The 20,776-nt window shown below is 34.6% G+C and overlaps 1 protein-coding gene across 3 annotated transcripts in view; it reads left to right on the top strand.

Moving 5' to 3' along the window:
• Positions 1–20,776, top strand: part of LOC132156744 (low density lipoprotein receptor adapter protein 1-B-like) — a 42,774-nt gene that overhangs the window by 10,921 nt on the left and 11,077 nt on the right. For all 3 annotated transcript variants that reach the window (XM_059565740.1, XM_059565741.1, XM_059565739.1), the window contains exons 2-3: positions 17,193–17,335; positions 18,762–18,874. In XM_059565740.1, coding sequence (XP_059421723.1) covers positions 17,193–17,335; positions 18,762–18,874 — 256 coding nt within the window. The remainder of the gene's footprint in view (positions 1–17,192; positions 17,336–18,761; positions 18,875–20,776) is intronic.

The following is a 20,776-nucleotide window of genomic DNA, read 5'->3' as shown; positions in this document are numbered from 1 at the left end:
GTGTTGAAAAAATACATTTGATCGTTTTTAACATAGTTTTTTTGATGGGAAATAATGACATTTTCAGAACAAGTACGTAAATATTGAGATTGGAAATGGTCAGGAGGCTGGAAAATACTGCAATATAATGTTTTTAGATATTGTTCATTCCTCTGAGTGAGTAATGAGGATTTGTCAACATCTTGTAATAGCCACAAGTGTATTTGCCAATGTGTAGTTTAGAAATTCAGAAAAGAAGCAGCAGGTCTTTCACAATCCTCAGAAAGCCTGTTGATTGTGTCCTTCTGCAACCTGTAGATGTGTGTGTGTGTGTGTGTGTGTGTGTGTGTGTGTAACCTGAGGCTAAATACAGCAGCGCCAAGCCCTTCAAATCTCTTTAAAGCTTGGTGTTATTTATGGGGTCTCACGACACACACACACACACACACACACACATACACACCTCGTCTCCGCTGATCCTCTTGGCTTCATCCGCTTCACAATTACCTTTTAAAGTTGAATTTGCATATACATATTCAAGTCATTATAATGGACTTTTTCAGCATAAATACACATTTGTGTGTGTGTGTGTGTGACAGGCTGAGATCTCTCTCCTCCTCCCCCTCTGCAGCTCTGTCATCTCTTGTTTTATCTGCTGACTGAACAATGCCTCCTATTCTGCCATCCCCATCTCTCCTGTCCCAGACGGCATGATCTGTGCTACTTGAGTTCACACAGATCTGTCCCAGCAGCCTCTGTGTTCCTCAGTAGAGCGTAACGCTCCAGTCCCATTCATTTTCTCAACAGAGAAATGGATTTGAACAAAACAGCCTTGCATGAGGTTATGATGATACTGTAGAATCCACAAGTCTGTGTGGTTTTGTTAACGTGTTTAATTGCCAAAGCTGATCAAATTGTCTTTTTTTGCCTTGTTGTTAGTGTTGTTTTGCTTCTTGAGTTGTGCTGTACTATAGGAATCTCTTGTGGCTGTTTCTGCTGATAAATACAGTGATCATGTGATGTGACGGTCTGGACTGAGTCAGCAGTGATCAGCACTAATGTGAATCTAATACTGCGTCAATGAGCACCTACACATCAGTCTGTGTGAGAGAGTGACTCTCCTCGAGAAAATATCCAACCTCAAATCAACAGAAGAAATGAAAAATAAGAAAGAAATTCAGGCTTTTTCATTGGACTGTTAAATTTAAAAATTAAAAAATTAAAGACAATTAAGCATGTTTCCTCAAATTTTGATTGCCATAATGTAACTAAATATTTGTACTTTATTTAAAAAAGTGATTAAATTCAGTAACTCAGAATAGTGCTTTTATTTACTGTAAAACTATAAAGTTGACTATTTTTGATGTAATTATGGAATTATGATTTGTAAAAAAAATAAAATCAGGATTTGAATAAAATATTACTAACTATAAATAAATAATAAATATCTTAAAATACATAATTTGCACTAAATAATTTTTTTTTGATGTATGAATATTATTTGAATATATTACTATTACTATTTCATTTTATTAATGTTTTAAATTTAGTTAATATGTTTAAAAATTAATTTGCATTTGAATAGAGAATTATTCTGAAAATAATGTCACACTAATAATATCTTAGTTGATTAAAAATGCTGCACTAAATCACATTTTATAATTTCTTTATTTTGATTTATAAATATTATTTAAATAATAATATTATTATTTTATATTAATAGTAGCCTATTGTTTATATATTTAACATGATTTAAGAATATATCTTGCATTTGAATAGAGAATGCTTAATTATTTTGAAGATAATGTTACAGATAATACAGATCTTAACGGCCCTAAAATATAAAATGTTTTTATTTTATTTTTATTTTTTTGTCATAAAAATATCACACAGTAATTATTAAAAAAAAATCAAAAAGGCCCATGCTCATTTTCCCTAAATGGATTTTCCTAGACATTTTTTGGCAGGTTTTGTGAAAGCAGGACACTAACTGGTGTTGGTGATTTGAAGGGTTAATCTTCTGATTCTGGTGGGTTTGGATTGTAGCTTTTTGGTTGTATTTTTTGTGTCAGTTGTTTCGATGAACAGCAGCATTGTGTTTCACATGGTATGATGAGAGAGAGAGTGTTTGTGTGTGTGTGTGTGTGTGTGTGTGTGTGTGAGTGAGTTAAACATTCTTTGTGTTTGTGTACAGTGAACGGGAGATTGTTTTAGTTGGGCTCATAGACAATAACTCGGTTCTCTACAGTTACTGTCATTTGCTCTCAAAATTCAGAGTTTCATCACAAAATTATAATTACATTTTAGGAACTCTTTGAGTTTTATAATGGACAATGCTGACAGAGAACTAGAATGTTATTTTGATCAGACATGTTCATTTTATAATACACATTAGCCCTTGTGCATCTGACTGTGTTTGGGTAATCATATACCCCCCATTTTCATCTATTTGTTGTTCAAAGAAATCTTCCTTTCTTTGAAAAGCAAAATGGGAAAAAAAAATAAAAAAAATAAATAAAAAGATTTAGATTTAAAGGCACTTACATTGGATGTAAATTAGGCCAATCTGTAAAAAATACCCACTGTTTCGATAGTAAAGCCACAAGATGTTCAATATATGCTTGCTAACATGATTTTAAGGTGAAATAAATCACTTCCTAACAATTCCTGTGTAAAGTTTTATCCACTTTTACAACTTTGTTGCCATGATAGCAGAACCCAAACTCTCCAAAAAAAAGATTTATTTAGAATTATTTTAAATAATTAAATTAAAGGTTTGACCAGTGTATTTGGTTTTGCCGATTAATGTGACACCTCGTGGTGTTTGTTTTGACACGTGAGGCTTCACGCTGCACAGCTCGGGAAACTTCAGACGCTGATTTAAATTCAGCCAACAGAAAATCCTGCCACGCCACAGAGCACCATTCACATAGCTTTCCATTAAATGACATTATATTTGTCTCAAATATTTGTTAATGTTCACTTGCTCTCTCATGCTCTCTCATTGGTTGTAGGTCATCGCTGATGAATTTTTTTAGAACTCATACAGCAAAATTTTTAATTGCCAACAGATCCAGATGTTTAGCATGCCAAATATTTCATGGGCTTTGGGCAACGCATCTGCAATTCTCTCAGACTGCGTCTGATAACTCACACTGCATGATTTTTACTCTTATGAATGAGCACTGATTTGCCTCCAATTTCGGGCATTTGTCAGCAGTTTCGTGTGGAAGCCCGTTTGATTGACTTTATCTCACAATTCTGACTTTATATCTTGCAATTCTGTAAAAAAACAATTGTGAGATAAAAAGTTGCAATTACCTTTTTTTAAAACACATTTATTCAGTGGCAGAAACAGGTTTCTCCATAGTTTCGCAAAAACTGTTGGCGAGTGAAAATAGGGGCTAAAAACGTACAGTGAACTCGGCATAACATATTTTGTTATTTTAATTAGATACCGTATTTTCCGGACTATAAGTCACACTTTTTTTTCATAGTTTGGCTGGTCCTGCGACTTATAGTCCAGTGTGACTTATATATGTTTTTTTCCTCATCATGACGTATTTTTGGACTGATGCGACTTATACTCAGGTGTGACTTATAGTCCGAAAAATACGGTAATCATAGTTTTAGAATAGAAGCAGTTGAAGTGTGAGACTGCACATAAAATATTACAATATTACAATCCTACAGTCTTTGTGTAGATATTTAAAGATGGCCATCTGTAAGCCTGACTGTTGAAATGAAATGGTACCACTTTACAATAAGACTCCATTTGTAACATTAAAATTAATGAAAGTTGTGTAAGTATTGTTCCTTGTTAGAGTGTGTTAATAAACATTTACTATTAATAATACATTTTTACATTTGAAAGTTTCTTCTGTTAACATTAGTTAATAAAATACCAACTAACTTTAATGATTAATATAATAATTAGTATTAATGTTTTTATTCATGTACAAAGTATGGGTCAGTTTTTTTTTTTTTTTTTTTTTAATAGTAAAGCAATATTTTAGTTTTCATTCAGTATCCATTTTAATCTTTATCGGCCAGTATGGACTAATCTAGCTATCGGTCGACCTCTAGAATAAATGTATAATATATAAGTGTAGAAGTGTGTTTATTAAATTAAAAGCTTTCAATTTTTGCCTTTAAATCCTCCTCATATTGACCACATTTACTTACATTGTTAGTTCCCCACTGTAACCTCAATCTTTCTCTCTCTCTCTCTCTCTCTCTCTCTCTTTTTTTCTCCAGATTGCGCATATTGACTTTAAATTGAAGCCAAAAAATATTTCTTAACTTTCTTATGGCACGCCTAAACTGGAAAAAAATAAAAAATAAAAAATGTTTAAAAAAAAAAATATTTTTTTTTAGAACTTGTGAAACCGCATGTAACACATTCAATTTAATGTGAAAAAGACTAAAATAGTATTATTCACTTCATTAATCTTTTTTATTTCCACCTTTGAAAAATCATCTTTAGTATTTTAGTAGTCAGATTTGTGTAGAAGCGTGTAATTTTTGCACCAAGTGTCACATTGTAAATTTAATAACCAGTGAATTTTCACCACAGGTTTTCCCAAATCAACCCTTGAGGGTGTATACATCTCTTTTTACAGTCTGGAGCGTGTCTCCATCTAAGTGCTATTTTCAGCTGTCCTTCAGGAGACGGCAGATCCACGTTTGGAAAGCCTGAGCTCACGCAGCGAGAGCTATAATCAGAGCAAACCTCAGACAGTCAGGATGTTGATTCAGCAGCTCTGTGACTTACATTGAGGCCGTATCCTCAAGAAGCTGCTGGTGGCTCTTTATGGATGGGTCGGCGCAGACAGTAGGGAACGTGATTACAGGTCAGTGATTACAGTGTCATCTGAGACACTCACAGGAAACTGACTCAGAGCTTTATGTAAACATCGGCCTTGAATTAAATGTCTTGTCTGTGCATTCGAGAAATGGCCTGACCCTGGAAATGAGATCCAGGAAATTGGATCGGAATTTAATGTTTGAAGTGTGGAAGTGGAGAACATTAAGGGCTCTGTTTCATAACCTAGTGAGCTGCCTATGTAGGGAGAATTTTAAGGCATTGTAGACAAAGGCTGTTCCCTTTAAGCTGCCTTCTTCTGGACAAAATACATACAGAAACACAAAGGTCTTCACAACAACCCATCAAAAAAAAAACAGAAAAAAAAATTACTATTGTACCATAGAATGTGCTTCTCAAAGTGATAATAATAAAAATAATAAATGACAAAATTGTTAATGTTTTATGCCTTAATTTGCTTACTGACATTTTTCATAAAAAATGTGTATGAAATCATAAATCCAGAACAATTAACACACAATTTCTAAAATACATACAAACATACATGCATACATAAGATGCAAACGTTAATAAATTATTTAATTGTTTAAATATTTAAATGTTTTATGAATTGAATTGATTGGACAATTTTTTTTGATTCATTAAAATTTGATTAAACCCTTGAAATTATCCATAAAAAAAGTATCCATAAAAATTCAAAATGGAAATCACAGAATTTAGCATACCGTAAAAGTGTGTGAGGAATGGAATGAAACTTATGGAATGATTACAAATTATTTTCGTTTAATTAAAATAAAGCTGAAATAAAATATAAATATTTGATTTTTTTTATTTTTTTTTTATATATAATTAATCTGAAATACAATAAGGTTTAGGGTGAAGTACTAATATAGTGCTAAAATAATAGAGTATTAAATAAAAATAAAGCTTTTAAAGAAATTTTATTAAACCATAAAAAAAACAATAAAAATGACAAAACCACATAACAAAATGATCAAAACTTGAATCTAACAATAAATTCTAATTTAAGATGAATCAATACTATAAAATAATGCTATATAAAATAATACTAAAATTACTCTCCTAAAATCTAGTCTTAAAATGCTTTGGCGAAATGCAGCCCTGAACAATTTGTTCACGAATCAGGCGTTGCTTTCCCAGTGCAACCTGATTTGAATTGTCTATTGTGTGTCCCACATGGCGCCTGAGATGCTCCCGCTAACAACATCTCCAGCAAACCCCTCATTTAGAGATCCAAATCCAATCTAGTGAACAGGGCAGGAGGAGTTTTCCTAGAGAGATGTGGAATAGCTCCAGGGTTTCTCTGGGGTCTCTGTGACTGACAGCCTCTGATCGCTGGGCTTTCTGTTGGTTTCATCAGCTAGTTCCTGCTGAACGTGGACTCACACGTGATGTACCTGCACACGCTTACGAGCGGCTTCATTCTGCCAGCTATAAAACAAAACGAAAAGGGCGAGTGCAGACATATTTCAGATGTAATTTTTTTTAAACCTTCTGTATTTGGTCTTCTTTTTCTTTTGACTTCCAGGTAAGCAACAGCACTCTTCGTGCCAAGAGTGTAAGAGATGCAGTCATATTGTATTGATTATTTGATAGCACTACATTAACACCAGAGATAGTGCCAACTGGATTGGAGTTTAATGGCCTTCCTGAGGTGCCTGACAATGACTGATACATTGGGAGGCTGTAATTAGAAATGTTAGGACACTTTCAGAAGGTGTGCCAGCCAAGCAGCCGTTTGTCCACGTTGATTGCAGCCTGGCTTTCATTTAAATGTTGAAGCCTAGGCCTATGTAGTAAGTTTGTGTCATTGCATCTCAACCTACTAAAATCCGAGATATCTGTTTCTAAATCTGACTGCTAACGGCCAGATTTACTAAACCGGATAAATCCGCGTTAGAGCGCAATTCCAGAAAAGCAGAAAATTCTGCATGTGATTTACTAACAAACACATTAAAGAATACAGATCGTATCTATAATGACCAGTGCAATCTATCAAGAGCAGCGCAAATTATGGCCTGCTTTAAGATAAAGGGCGCAAATACCAGATATTTGACAAAAACCAACATTAGTAAATTGAGTTGCATGATTCATTTTAATACTGTCCTCCCATAAATTTTGAGTCTGAAAGGGAAACTCTTACAAAAGCATATTCAATAAGGTCAGGCACAAAACTAACTGTGTCCACACATTTTCAGGGCTAATTCTTCTCTGCACGTCTTTAGTAAATCCTGACAGTGAAAGTGAAAGTGAAGTGACATTCAGCCAAGTATGGTGACCCATACTCAGAATTTGTGCTCTGCATTTAACCCATCCGAAATGCACACACACAGAGCAGTGAACACACACACACACTGTGAGCACACACCCGGAGCAGTGGGCAGCCATTTATGCTGCGGCGTCCGGGGAGCAGTTGGGGGTTCGATGCCTTGCTCAAGGGCACCTAAGTCGTGGTATTGAAGGTGGAGAGAGAACTGTACATGCACTCCCCCCACCCACAATTCCTGTCGGCCCGGGACTCGAACTCACAACCTTTCGATTGGGAGTCCGACTCTCTAACCATTAGGCCACGACTTCCCCATAAACAGTACTATTTTAACGCCAAAAGACAGTTTGCGCTAACGCAAGCGGTTAGTAAATCTGGCTCTAAATCTTTCTCAGGTGTTCTGGAATTGAATTATATTCCAATATATTGAAAGACATGGTCATTAGTTGAAAAAACAAAAAACAAAAAATTCATTTTTAGTTGAATTACTACAATAATTAATACCAAATAAACTAGAAATTAATAACTTAAAATAAATTACATTGGCAGCCGAAACTTTAAAATAATTATGATTCTTAGTTTTATTTTTAAATTCCGCATAATTTAAAAATTCCAGTGGTAGAGTTTCATGATTTCCATAAAAAAATTAAGCATTAACTGTTTTCAACGTTGATAATAATCAGAAATGTTTCTTGAGCAGCAGATCATCATATTAGAATGATTTCTGAAGGATAATGTGACACTGAAGACTGGAGTAATGATGCTGAAAATTCAGCTTTGAATCACAGGAATAAATTACATTTTAAAATAAATTCAAATAGAAAACTGTTATTTTAAATTGAAATAATATTTCTGTATATTTCTGTATATTTGATCAAATAAATGCTGTCTTCTTTCAAAAACATTAAATATTTCTTTCAAACTTTTATCTGTAGAATGAAGTCACATGTTCTGACCTGTTTTGTGCAGAGGTTTATTTTGTGATAAGGAGGGGCTGATAACGTAACTTGAGCACTGTTTCAAGCTTTCAGTGTTTCAGTGTCGAACTTCAGCTGCTGGTTTGAGGATGGGAGTGAAATTCTTGTGTAGATGTTATCTAGTACTGACCCACATTTCCACCAGTATTTACACCCTGCACAGATACAGTAACTACATCTGTCATGCTCAGCTGTTTCAGAGCTCTTCTTTGAAACCGTAGCATTGCAGGCTACAAACTGCATAATTTACAGTATAAACTTCAGTCAAGCTACTCGTTTGAAAAAGCAGTAGTTCACGAAACAGCTAATTACACCAAAATGAGGGGCAATATATATAATACAAAGTATATTATTATTATTATTATTTTTAAAGTAAATTAAAAAAAATTCAATATTAAAAAGCGCATATTTATTTATTTAATATAACAATAAAAAAGCACATTTTTATTTATTTAAATTTGAGATTCAAATTTATTCACTGAACGGTTTTAGACGAATTACAAAAATGAAATGGATTTTGAAAAACGTATGACATCTAATAATGTTTTTGTTATTGATGGAATTTAAAACCCGACTAATAACACACTCTTTAGGAAACTTGAAAGGCCAAATGAAAAGGTCTTTTTAAAATATTGTAAATATTACCCTAGATACCCCTGTTAATGTGAAACATTTCTCTCTCATTCCTCCGATGTGTCTGCGGTTCATCCGACCGATGTGTATGGGTATAAGGGAATATTTGAGATGATGCTTTATGAAATATTAGTCAGTTTCTCTAGCAGATGCATCCGAACACAAACATGCAGTGGATCCCCTTTGAAGGTTGTTTATGATTGGAGCCGTAAACATGGCAGACTTGATTTCTTTAATCTCACTTCTGTTTCCTCCCTACTCCACCTGTCAAGTTTCTCTCTTTCTCCTCTTCATCTCTCTTTCCTTGCTCTCTTCTGCCTCTCCTCTTTCCTATCAACAGTTGGAGGGTTTCTGCTGTTCATTTTCTTTAATTATGTCATATCACCGCTGTCCTGTCCTGCTCTGGATATCACAGCACTGGTTAGATTTATTTAGAGCTCTGTCAGTCTGTTGATTTAATGAGTACTGATTAAAATATATATATATATATATTGTTTTTTTTATTCATGAAAAAACAATCACTGTCATCCTTTCTTGCCCTCTTTGCAAAAAAAAGCTGTGATTTTTCAGCCACTGGCTTTCATAGTTTAGAAAGATAAAATCCTTTTGTGATAGACCTGATAATTATTTTTGTATAATCATATCAATTAAAAAGTAGCAATAAAAACACAGCGTTAAAAGGTGTAATAGTGTAATTTTTTAGCATATAAAATTTTATAAAATTAGCAGCTAGCTAGCAACAGCTTACTTTGTGCTTTGATCTAGTTTAATCTCACTCCAGTCAAACTTTAAACTAAATGATTTTATAGGTAAGAAAAAAGGGGTCCAGGGTGCTCAAGGAGTTAAAAAAAAGGGTTTTGTTGAAGGTGCTCTTTGGGGTCGGGAATTCAGTAAAAATGTAGTAGAAGGAAATCCATGGCACTCTTCTTTAGAAAATTATAAAAAGCCTTTATTGGACTGGCTATTTCATGTTAGAAAATAAAAGACATTGGGGAAAAACAACAAAAAATGTTTTTCCCCAATGATTTTATAGGTAATTTACTACACATTGTAATAGGCCTATACATACTGTGGATTATTAAGGCTAAATTTTACTAAAAACTCTTTCTAAATGGGGTAAGCACACTTACTTTCTCATTTCAGATGTGTATGTTCTTCTAAGAAGTAATGATTTGTTATACACCGATTCAGACACTGATGGGCAGACGAATTGCTTTAACCATTCATTATAATGCATCGCCTCAAAGGAGTCATTAGGTTGCGAATCGGATTTTAGCGGACGTGTTGTGTGGGAATCCTGGCTGTTAGGACACCGCGAAAGATTTGTCAAATCACACACACACACACACACACACACACACAAAACACTTCATAACTGGATAGATTTTTTTTTTTTGCGTTTATTTAAAGTTATGTCAGCTGCATGTGCGGAATGCTTGTCACAAGTTGTAAGAGAAGAGACAACTTTTTTTTGACTGCAATTCACACCCAGCGGTAATTCAGCAAAAATATTTTCTGAATGCACCACGTGAAACATGGATTCGATCTTCAGACCTTTAGGATCAGTTGAGTTTGATGCGAGGGAGAGAGGAAAGACAGAACTCAAGATGGAAAGTGCCCGCGCGGGGGAGGGGCGCTGTGCTCGTTTTCTCTGTCACTCCATTAGTAGGCTGCTTCACTCACAAAACAGATCAAATAAGGATTTGGCAAGACGAAAAAATTATTTTGGCGGCCGCCAAAATATTTTCAATGTAGGAAAAACCCTTTATATATTAGGGGTGTAACGGTACGTGTATTCGTACCGGACCGTTTCGGTACAGGGCTTTCGGTAACGGTGCACGTGTACCGAATGACGGAATGCAATATTTTGTATGCGGAACATAGGTACATTTTCGTGTTTCCAAACGAACATATTAAGTGGCGGAAGTCTCCACGTTCAGCGCAAATCCCGCACTGCAGCTGATTCTAAGGCCGGCGACACACTGGCTGCGTGGCGTGTGCGTGGTGTTTCTGCTGCGTGTCAGTTGCGTGACGGCTGCTTCGCGTTTTCTGTGTCTTTACACACCAGAATCGTGCCTGATGCGGCGCTGGCGCGCTGCTGCTACTGTAGGTGACATAGAAGGAGACTGCCGACAGACCAGGATTTTGTCTTCACGACAACGATATCTATACTTCATGTTGAGCATAAATATAAAGCCTACTTATAAAGGACACCGTCAACAGTATTGACGGCAAAATAGACTATGTTTGACAGGTGCAATATTTGAAAATCGATAATTAATTTTTTTAATTACATTTATATCTGAATTTATGTCAACCTATAAACTTTCAAACATCAAAATGTCATGAATTAATATGTATTTGTATAATGTTTTCAAAAGGCATCACACGAGTGTGAGCATCACTACAACTAGGAAAAAAACAATTGTAATTCAAACGCAGCTCCCGTCGGCATTTAAACAGACCTTTGCTCTTAATTCTGATCGGTCCAATGCAATAACGAAATCTGAGCAGGTCTAAAAACTGAAATGGTTGATGCTGCACTTTACACTTTGGAAAGGTTATATATATATATTTTAAATATAAGCAGGCCTACAAGCTGTGATTGGTAATGCTGCACTGTAATCATAGTTATTTATTAATATTTTTCATTATATTTTATTATATGATATTGGTTTGAGACTGAGAGTATTTTATTTAGTGGAGAACTTTTCAGCAGTATTTTATTTCTTATTCTTTTTTTATTTTATATATTATATTAAAAAGTATTTTAAAAAAGTGTAAACAAATTGTTAAAAATAAGTTTATAGTAATAAACAGCCTGCAGTTTAATGTTTGCATTTCTTTCCCTTACTGTACCGAAAATAAACCGAACCGTGACATTAAAACCGAGGTACATACCGAAACGTGATTTTTGCGTACCGTTACACCCCTAGTATATATACTATATATATATATATATATACACACACACACACACACACACACACACACACACACACACACACACACACATACACACACACACACACACACATATATATATATATATATATATATATATTTATTTATTATATAAAATAATATTTTATATTTATATATAAAACAATTAACATTTGATGTTTATAAAATTGCATATATTTTTTTATCACATTTTAAACATTTAAGAATGATTTATGGACCCTCCTGTAGTCAGTGGTTTAAAGAAATGACCTGCAACCTTGCATTGGAAAAACTGACTTAGGTCGTTAAAGGGAAACTAAAAGACTTTTACAAAATTTGGGCTCCCTTTTTGCACTACTGTAACCAAGTTGATCAGACAACATGGGATGACTGAAATAGCAAAGTAAACTACACAATGTAAAGCTGTGAACTGTGATACCGAGTGTCTTTATTTATTATTTATTATTATTTTTTTTTTATTTATTTATTTTTTTTTTTGTAATTTTTTTTTTGTCTTTGTTTATATTGTTTTAATGTACAAACAAAAGCCAATAAACATTTTTTTGAAAAAAAAAAAAGAATGATTTATGATCTAACATCTGTGTGTATATGTACAGTGTATACTACTATATATAGATAAAACAATAATTATTTTAAAGAATTTATTTTAAAATAAATTAAAATTAAAATTAAACCTTTCACTCTCTGTCTCTCTCTCGCTCGCACACACACACACACACTTGCGGTTTGCTGCTGGGTGTGTCTGTGTTTCTGTGTGAGATATGCTCTGTTTCCTGCCACTCTGTGAAGTTCAGTGGAGCAGGACGACCCTCACCAATCACAGCATCCCTGTGTCCTCCAGCAGGCATCCCAGCATGCTACAGGCCGCACTTCTTTACACATAGGGCTGGTGGATCACTGTTCACTGTGTGTGTGTGTGTGTGTGTGTGTGTGTGTATGTGTGTGTGTGTAACTCTGCACTGTGTGATGCAGAATAATTCAGCTTTACAGCTTTACAGACTTAGTCTGTCTAAAATGTGTTCTTTTATAAGTTTCTGACTGTTGTCCCTTTGGTCTTCACTTGTTTATGCCACTAAAGTCAACAGAGAGGAGTACAGCAAGGGTTGAGTCGGCAAAATTAAAACAGGAACGAAAGTAGGTCTCACTTAGTCAAGTCAAGCCATTTTTACATAGAGCACTTTGTACAAGATAGAAAAATAGGAGTTTAAATGTTGCAATTCATCAATTATGAAACCCACACACACATATAGGAGGAAAGATGAAAAAAAAAAAAAATGAAGAGATTGATTATGTTGGTCAAAAGACAGAAAAATATCAAATTTGCCATCACTCCCTTCACCTTTGGATTAGAAACCATCCTGCAGCAGCGCCAACTAGTTTTATGTACTTTAATGTTATTGTTAAGTATAAGAAAACAAAATAAAGTGTAATTGTACATAAAAAATAAAAAAATGAATATGTTAAGACTTTGGTGGATTCATGGTATTAATAAACGCATAATCACAGTCTGTTAAAAGGGTCCAAATGTAATACAATAGCGTCAGCACAGTTTAATCAATAATATTACTGAATATTAATATTCTTTTAGGAATTATTTGGCTTAGTCAGGCTTTTTACTACTTATTATAGTCTGGTCTTTATTTTGGCTTAAAACGCCTACTTCGACAGGACGAGATTGTCTGATTGGTGTGTGAAGTGACCATCTGGTTTGTTCTGTTTAGACAGACCGTCTATAGAAGCAGACCTATCCTAAATAAATTATACCACAATAATAGATGACCTGGGGGGAAGAAATATTAAAATGAAAAACAGAGAACAGAAATGATTAAACGTGTTTGTTGTTTGAATTTTTGTCTTTGGCAAATCTGGCTCAACAATCAAAAATAAAGCAGAACTACAAGAATGAACTTGAAGCTATTTTCACTCAGGAATTGCTAGTAAATTTCACAAATAATTAGACAAATGGCAAATTAAGCACAGAGTTAAACTTGAAATTTAGTAGAAATGTATAAAGACAAAAATACTATCTTCTTGAAGAGCTTACTTATGTTATCATATGTCAGTCATTCAGATTGTGACTGGCAGTTTCAGTCATCTCATGCCATTTTGTGTACAAAATACTTCACAGTGTCAGGGAACAGACTGAAATGAACCCTTTCAGTTCTCAGTGAGGCATGAAATACCATCAACAGAATGCATGTCCCTTAGTTATTTTATATAATGCAGGTTAATTGAGGGTTAAAGTAAGCGTCTGTCACACAATGAGAGCGTCAGTCTGTGTCTGTGATAGAGACGGATGGCACTCATGCTCAAACAGACGCTCTTAATGAGCTTCATCGTTTTCTTTACTCCATTACAAACCCCAGTTTAGCACATGATCAGCAGCGGTCTGATGAGACCTGCTATAACCGTGCTGTTTTGATCATTGATCTGTCACAGTGGGGAAGAGCGATTATGAAGGACTCGTGGAGTCAAGTGAACTCTCATAGGGGTGACGTTGTCACTTGATCTCTGAGGGGGGGTTTCAGAGACCCCCCTCAGAGACAAAGACCCATGAATGATTCATAAAATCAGCGATAATCAATATCTATTTTAGTTTCAGGCATACTTAAACCCTTGACTAACATATTCACAATGCAAGCATATACATTGCTGATGGAATCTGAATTATGAACTTGATTTAATTTACAAACATGAAGCATTTTCACACAGAATTGAATTAACCACATTATTGCTTTCTTTTCAGTTCGTTTGTTTGTTTCTTTTGTTCTTCCTTTTGTTTGTTTTTGCTGGTTTGTTTGATTCATTCTTTGTTTCTTTTCTTTTTCTTCTGTTTCTTGACTTTTTATTAATTTGTCTCTTTTTTTGTTCTGAACGTTTGTTTTTTATTTCATTGTTTTATTGTTCAAAGTCGTGACTTTTTCATTTTGTTTATTTTTGTCCTTTTTTTTTATTCTTTAATTAAAAAAATAATAATTTGATTGGTTTCCTGCTATCTTTCTTTCTTGACTTTTTTCCTTTTTTTGGGCTGGCTCTGTCATGCTGAGATGGTTTAAGCAAGGTTGTAATATAATGGATTCGGTGTAGAGAGAAGCAGATAACTGTCTATTAGATGTGTGTCCTTGACCCCATCCTTGACCTCTGTCTCAGGCCAGCGCTTGTCTGGGATTAAACACACATTTATTCATTGCTTTGTCTGAGATCAGGGCAGTATGGGGGTTTATGTGTGGGTTCAGTGACATATACACCAGTAGTCTGATTATTGTGAATAACAGTATTGAGCTAAATTTTACAGTATTCTCTCTTCTGTCCCATTCACATGCCATTTGCCATTGTTTTGATTATGTGTTGAGAAATGCGATTCTTTTACTGTCGTTTTGTCACTTGTTTGTTAAACTACAACACAAAATGCTCTTGTTAAATGTAGTATGTAGGTCTGTTTGTTTCTTCCTCTTTTTTTAGTTTTCTCTTTGTCAGAAGTGTTTCTGACCAATCCGATCAATAATGTGCATGATGTCTGTGTTGAATAAAGCTGTAAGCATACTTGGCTGTGCAGCATTTATTTATTTATTTTTTTATTTTTTTATTTTTTTTTTTAAAGCAACTTGTACTGACATTTTCTAAAAAAAAAAAAAAAAAAAAAAAAAAAAATACCTTATATGTCCTATATTAACTAAGGTATAATCCTGGCTTAATCTAAACCCTGTCTGTGAAAGCAGGCCCAAGTGATTTTCTCTTCTGCCATGTTTTTTAACCAATACATGCAACACTAGCACATGCGCACCTAAGGCACAGTGATATAAATAGTTACTGTTATTATGGACATAAACACGGTTTTGTGTTGACATGAGCATGAATGAGTTCCTGTCCTGTGCAGGTGTTGATCAAAGAGCAGTGAATGAAAGACCTGTGTTTTAATGGAGGATTGTGTGATGTGTGTCATATGTTGCTTTAGTATTTAATACGTTTATTTGTTCAGATAGTGAGCATGTTCAGTGTTTTACATGTTCTTTTGCCACGCAAATCTGTCGATTACATGTTTGAGAGTTGACGAGTTTATGCAAACAACAAAATCTGTTCAAAGAACTTAATTTACCTGTAAACATGGTTGTTTACATTTAAAATGTGCATGTTTTTAAAGTGTATTGTATACACTGATATTGTATAATAAATACTAAGTTATAAAGTAGTAAATACTGGTCAATACACCCGTATTCAAAGTGTTATTAAAGCGTTAGTTCACCCAAAAATGAAAATTAGGCTGTGTTTTACTCACCCCCGAGGCATCCTAGGTGTATATGACTTTCAGACGAATCCAATCTGAGATATATTAAAAGTGGTCTTTGATCTTTCAAGCTGTTTCATGGCACACAACAGGTGTTGCAGTGCATCAGTCCAAGAAATGTGAAATAAAAAGCGCCTTCCATATAAAAAAAAAAATTCTCACACGGCTCTGGAGGGTGAACAAAGGCCTCCTGTAGCGAATCGATTCCTTTTTGTAAGAAAAATATACATATTTAAAATGTAATAATCACTTTAATCTAGTTTGTGCTCACTTTTGTAAACTAAGCAGTTCCTGGGAGCATGATGTATGAGGTCAGCATTGTGCATTTTATTTCACGTCTTGTGTACTGAAGGAATACAACACTCGTTGAGTGCCATGAAACAACTTGAAAGATCAAAGACCATTTTTAATATAACTCTGACTGGATTCGTCTGAAAGAAGAAAGTCATATACACCTAGGATGCCTTGGGTTTGAGTAAAACACACCCTTATTTTCATTTTTGGGTGAACTAACCCTTTAATGTATTTAGTTTACTCAAACGGATATAAATTAATCAAAAAGTAAATTTACATTTGCAGTAAATTTATTCAACATTATATTATATTATATTATATTAAACCTTATTTATTATTAACATTTATTTTAAAAAGCTTTATTTTCTGTATGTAAAATTGTAATTAAATTTATCATGCTTTTTGCATTAATTAACGTATTTTCCGGACTATAAGTGGCACTTTTTTTCATAGTTTGGCTGGTCCTGCGACTTATAGTCAGGCGCGACTTATTTATCAAAATTAATTTGACATGAACCAAGAGAAAACAGTACCGTCTCCAGCCGCGAGAGGTCACTCTATTCTGCTCACTGCTCCTGTAGTCTACACTGAGCAGCATAGAGCGCCCTCTCGCGGCTGTAGATGGTAATTTTTTCTCTAGGTTCTTGGTTCTAAATGAATGCGACTTATAGTCCAGTGCGACTTATATGTTTTTTCCCTCTTCATGGCGTATTTTTAAACTGATGCGACTTATACACAGGTGCGGCTTATAGTCCAAAAAATACGGTACTTGTCTCTAAAGCATATTCTTGACATAGTTGGCCTGATACAGCACAGAAACACACACACGTTTTTGTGAGATTTACCCTTCTGCATGAGTGTGTTTGTGTGGGCAGCAGGTATTGCCATATTTTTGGTCATGCTTGCATCATATGCATACATGTTAATCCTGTGTGTGTCCTTGTTCAGAGCTGCCGGAGAACTGGACAGACACGCGGGAGACGCTGCTGGAGGGGATGGTCTTCCAGCTGAAGTATCTGGGCGTGACGCTGGTGGAGGAACCCAAAGGAGAAGAGCTCTCAGCCGCTGCTGTCAAGAGAATCGTTGCCACAGTAAGACAAACATACATCCCCAGACAATGAAAGACTGAAATGAATAACAGGGCACAGGTCATGTACACTGTTTAAATGTAGTCATTATGCTTTCTTCTGAGGCCTGAAATATGCTTTATTGTCCTCAAGTAGGATGAGTTTCACTTCCTGTCATCTTAAACAGACTACCATACACTCTGAAAAATAAAGGTTCTAAAAGGCCAAAAAAGTGAACAGTTCTTAAAAGAACCCTTTTCTGCTATAAAACCCTTTTGTGCAATTGAAAGGTTCCATGAATTTGAAAGGTTCCTCATGGAAAAATCAGTGTAAGATCAAAATGCACCAAACGTGTGGAGTTTGATGCCTTTAAGTAACATGGCTAGCTCTATTATGTCTCTTATGTGTTCTAAGTGGTGCTAATGGGAGTGTGTGTGTGTGTCTCAGGGGATTTCTGGGTGTGGTTCAACAGGCTAGATCCTGTCATGACATAATGTTGTTTTGAGGTTATGAAACACTCCACATTGTTGCGATTCAGCAGTAAAAATCAGTTGCATACTGAATGGACTTCTCAAGCCTATGTGTGAGTCAGTGCCTTCGAAACCAGAAGTGGAATATTCTTACTTAATAGCTCTTTATTTTTGACTATAAATGTGATTGATTGTTTGACTTACTGAAGATGATATATAAGAAGACAAATGACAGTGCTACTTTTAGTTTAGCAGTTTGATTGTCAACAGCGAAGCCTCCTAGCAGCCAAATTGTGTTCTTCAATGTACAGTTATCAATAATTGTGACTTATCAGGGTATGACTTTCTGAATACCCTTAAAACATTAGGTGATAATAAAAAAATTCAATGTATAAAAATGTATTTTTATCATTCTGAAATAAAAAAATCCTATCAGATCATTGGGATGTAGTTTAGTGCATTTCAGTTACCATATCAATAGCTCATACATTCTGTTGTGGTTATTAAAGATTCAAAATCATTTTTAATGCATTCCATATTTTATATAACCAATGCTTTAATTTTATTTATAATATAATAAATTGTTAACTTTTTTTGTTTTTTAAACATTTCTTTCCATTAGAATAACTTTTATACTTTTATTGTATGAATAATTTTTTTTAATTATTTTGACATTTTTAATTTTCATTTGAATTTAAAGTTTGTGCTTGTGTCATTTTTATTATAATTTTGTTATTTATATTTTGCTTTAAATTATTATTATTTTTATTGTTTATTTTATTTTATATCAGCCTTATTGTAGTTAAAGAAATCTTTTTAAATATATTTAGTAAACAATATCAATAATATGCTCATCTTCTAAGATGCTGAAAAAAACAAAAATCTAATTTCTAAAACTTCCAAACCCTGATGGAAAATGGAAAATCTCTGATGAATAAAAAACATTTGTTAAAGCTGTGTCTTCTGTCTTTCTCTCGCAGGCTAAAGCTGGTGGGAAGAAGCTTCAGAAGGTGACGCTGAAGGTTTCTCCTCGAGGGATTATTCTCTATGACAGTGTATCAAACCAGCTAATAGAGAATGTGTCCATATACAGGTGAGTAACCTGCGGCCGTTTGGCATGTTGCCCTGTGCTTTCTGTCTCTAGGGATGAAAATCATCAGCAATGTAGTGATTCTGCTTCAGGTTTCAATGTCATATAATGGCTCCCTTTACAACTAGGGCCCCTAATTGGTCCCAAATCATTGTGGTATTTATGACATTGCATATATATGGTTTACCCCTTCTCTCTTGCAATAAAAAAGAAAGGATTTGTTGTTGCCTGCTGAAATCCTGCCATCCATCATTTAGGACGGTGTGACCTCAGATTGCTGAGTGAGAGAGAGAGAGATGTTTGTGTCAGGATCCTCTATCGATCTGTTTTAGTGTCTCTGAGGCTCAGACAGACACTCTCTGACCCTCACCTGGGACCGCAGCTATTATTGGAAGCTCGCACATGCTCAGTGCGCTCAGACGCCGGCTGTGGTGTGTGTAATGAATAAACATGAGCGAGGTGTCGCCCAGCCGCTCTCTCCACTCTAATTACACCTGCGATACTCCAATCATGTGGCTAATTTTCATCAAAACATGCCAAGGTTTCAGTTCACCCTAAAATCAAAAATTATGTTCTAAAAATGAAGAAACAAAAATGAAGCCTAGATTTAGATCCATTAAGATGGTTTGCATTGTGATATTATTTTCATGAAAAATATGCACATATATATATATACACATATATATATATATATATAGTATATTAAATTATTGTTATACACACACAGCACCAGTTTTCTACATTTGATAATATGAAGAAATGTTTCTTGCACAGCGAATAAGTATATTAAAATTCAGTTTTGCATCACAGAAATAAATTTCATTTGAACATATTTTCAAATATAAAAGTTATCTTAAATTGCAGTAATATTTCACAGTATATATACAGTATGTGAAAGGTTTTCTAAGTGTCTGTAAGTACAGTGTGTGTGTGAATTTTTAAATGTGAAACCGGACAGATGGCGCTCGTCCATCATTAGTCCCGCCCCTGCTGCTGTGGGGCCGCCCTGTGATAGGCTGAGCCAGCTGTCACTCAGGGCCGAGGGGAGAAATCAGCACTGGAGGAGTTCATGAGTTTACTTGCACATTACAAATAGATGACAACAGGAAACCAGAGACGATGCAGTCACAGACCAGCTATCTTGTGTGTTTGTGTGTGTGGGTGGATTTGGTGTGTGTGTGTGGGTGTGTGTTATGGTTTGGTGGGTCAGCTTTCTGTCAAAGTTCTGATGGAGTGTTGAACATGGAGAGCTCAGCACTGTTTGTACACTTTTTTTAAATCTCAGAGGAGGTGACGTGATGGTCTGCTATATACAAGTGTCTGTGCAAGTCATTTAGTGGTGGATAATGGACAGTGGGTGTGTTTTTCTGGATGGAGACCAATCTGAGACCATCTGGAATGATTTCCCCTAGATTCGTTTAAACTGGAGGAGATAAACAGAGTTTTAGGATTTAGATCACTGACCAAATGAAAGGTTATACGTGTTATTGATTATGTGAACTACTTTATTTAAAGCTCATGCTTCTGATAAAGCTCAAGGTGCTCTTTGAAAAATCTTAGAGCATGGTGGAGAACATTATCAGCAGGTTTTGATCATGTGATGCTGTCATTAAAAAAAGAAAAGAAAATTCATTATGCTAGTTAATTTTGCAATGAAAAATTGCATCTTGACTAGTGGTCTCAAATATTTGAAACAACTTATGTATGCTAAAAAGGTTCAAAAAGGTTCTGAAATTTATTTGATATATGGTAAAGAAAAATTGTGAAATACTATAACAATTCAACAGACTTCTATTTTAATATTCTATATTCTTTTAATAATCTTTTCTATATTTATACTATTTTAATCTAAATTTAAAATAGAATTTGTTTCTGTGATGAAAAGCTGAATTTTCAGCATCATTA

Source organism: Carassius carassius, chromosome 14 (genome assembly GCF_963082965.1).
Source record: "Carassius carassius chromosome 14, fCarCar2.1, whole genome shotgun sequence".
Taxonomy (NCBI): domain Eukaryota; kingdom Metazoa; phylum Chordata; class Actinopteri; order Cypriniformes; family Cyprinidae; genus Carassius; species Carassius carassius.
Note: the sequence above shows the minus strand (reverse complement) of the source record. Positions and strands in the feature narration are given on the sequence as shown.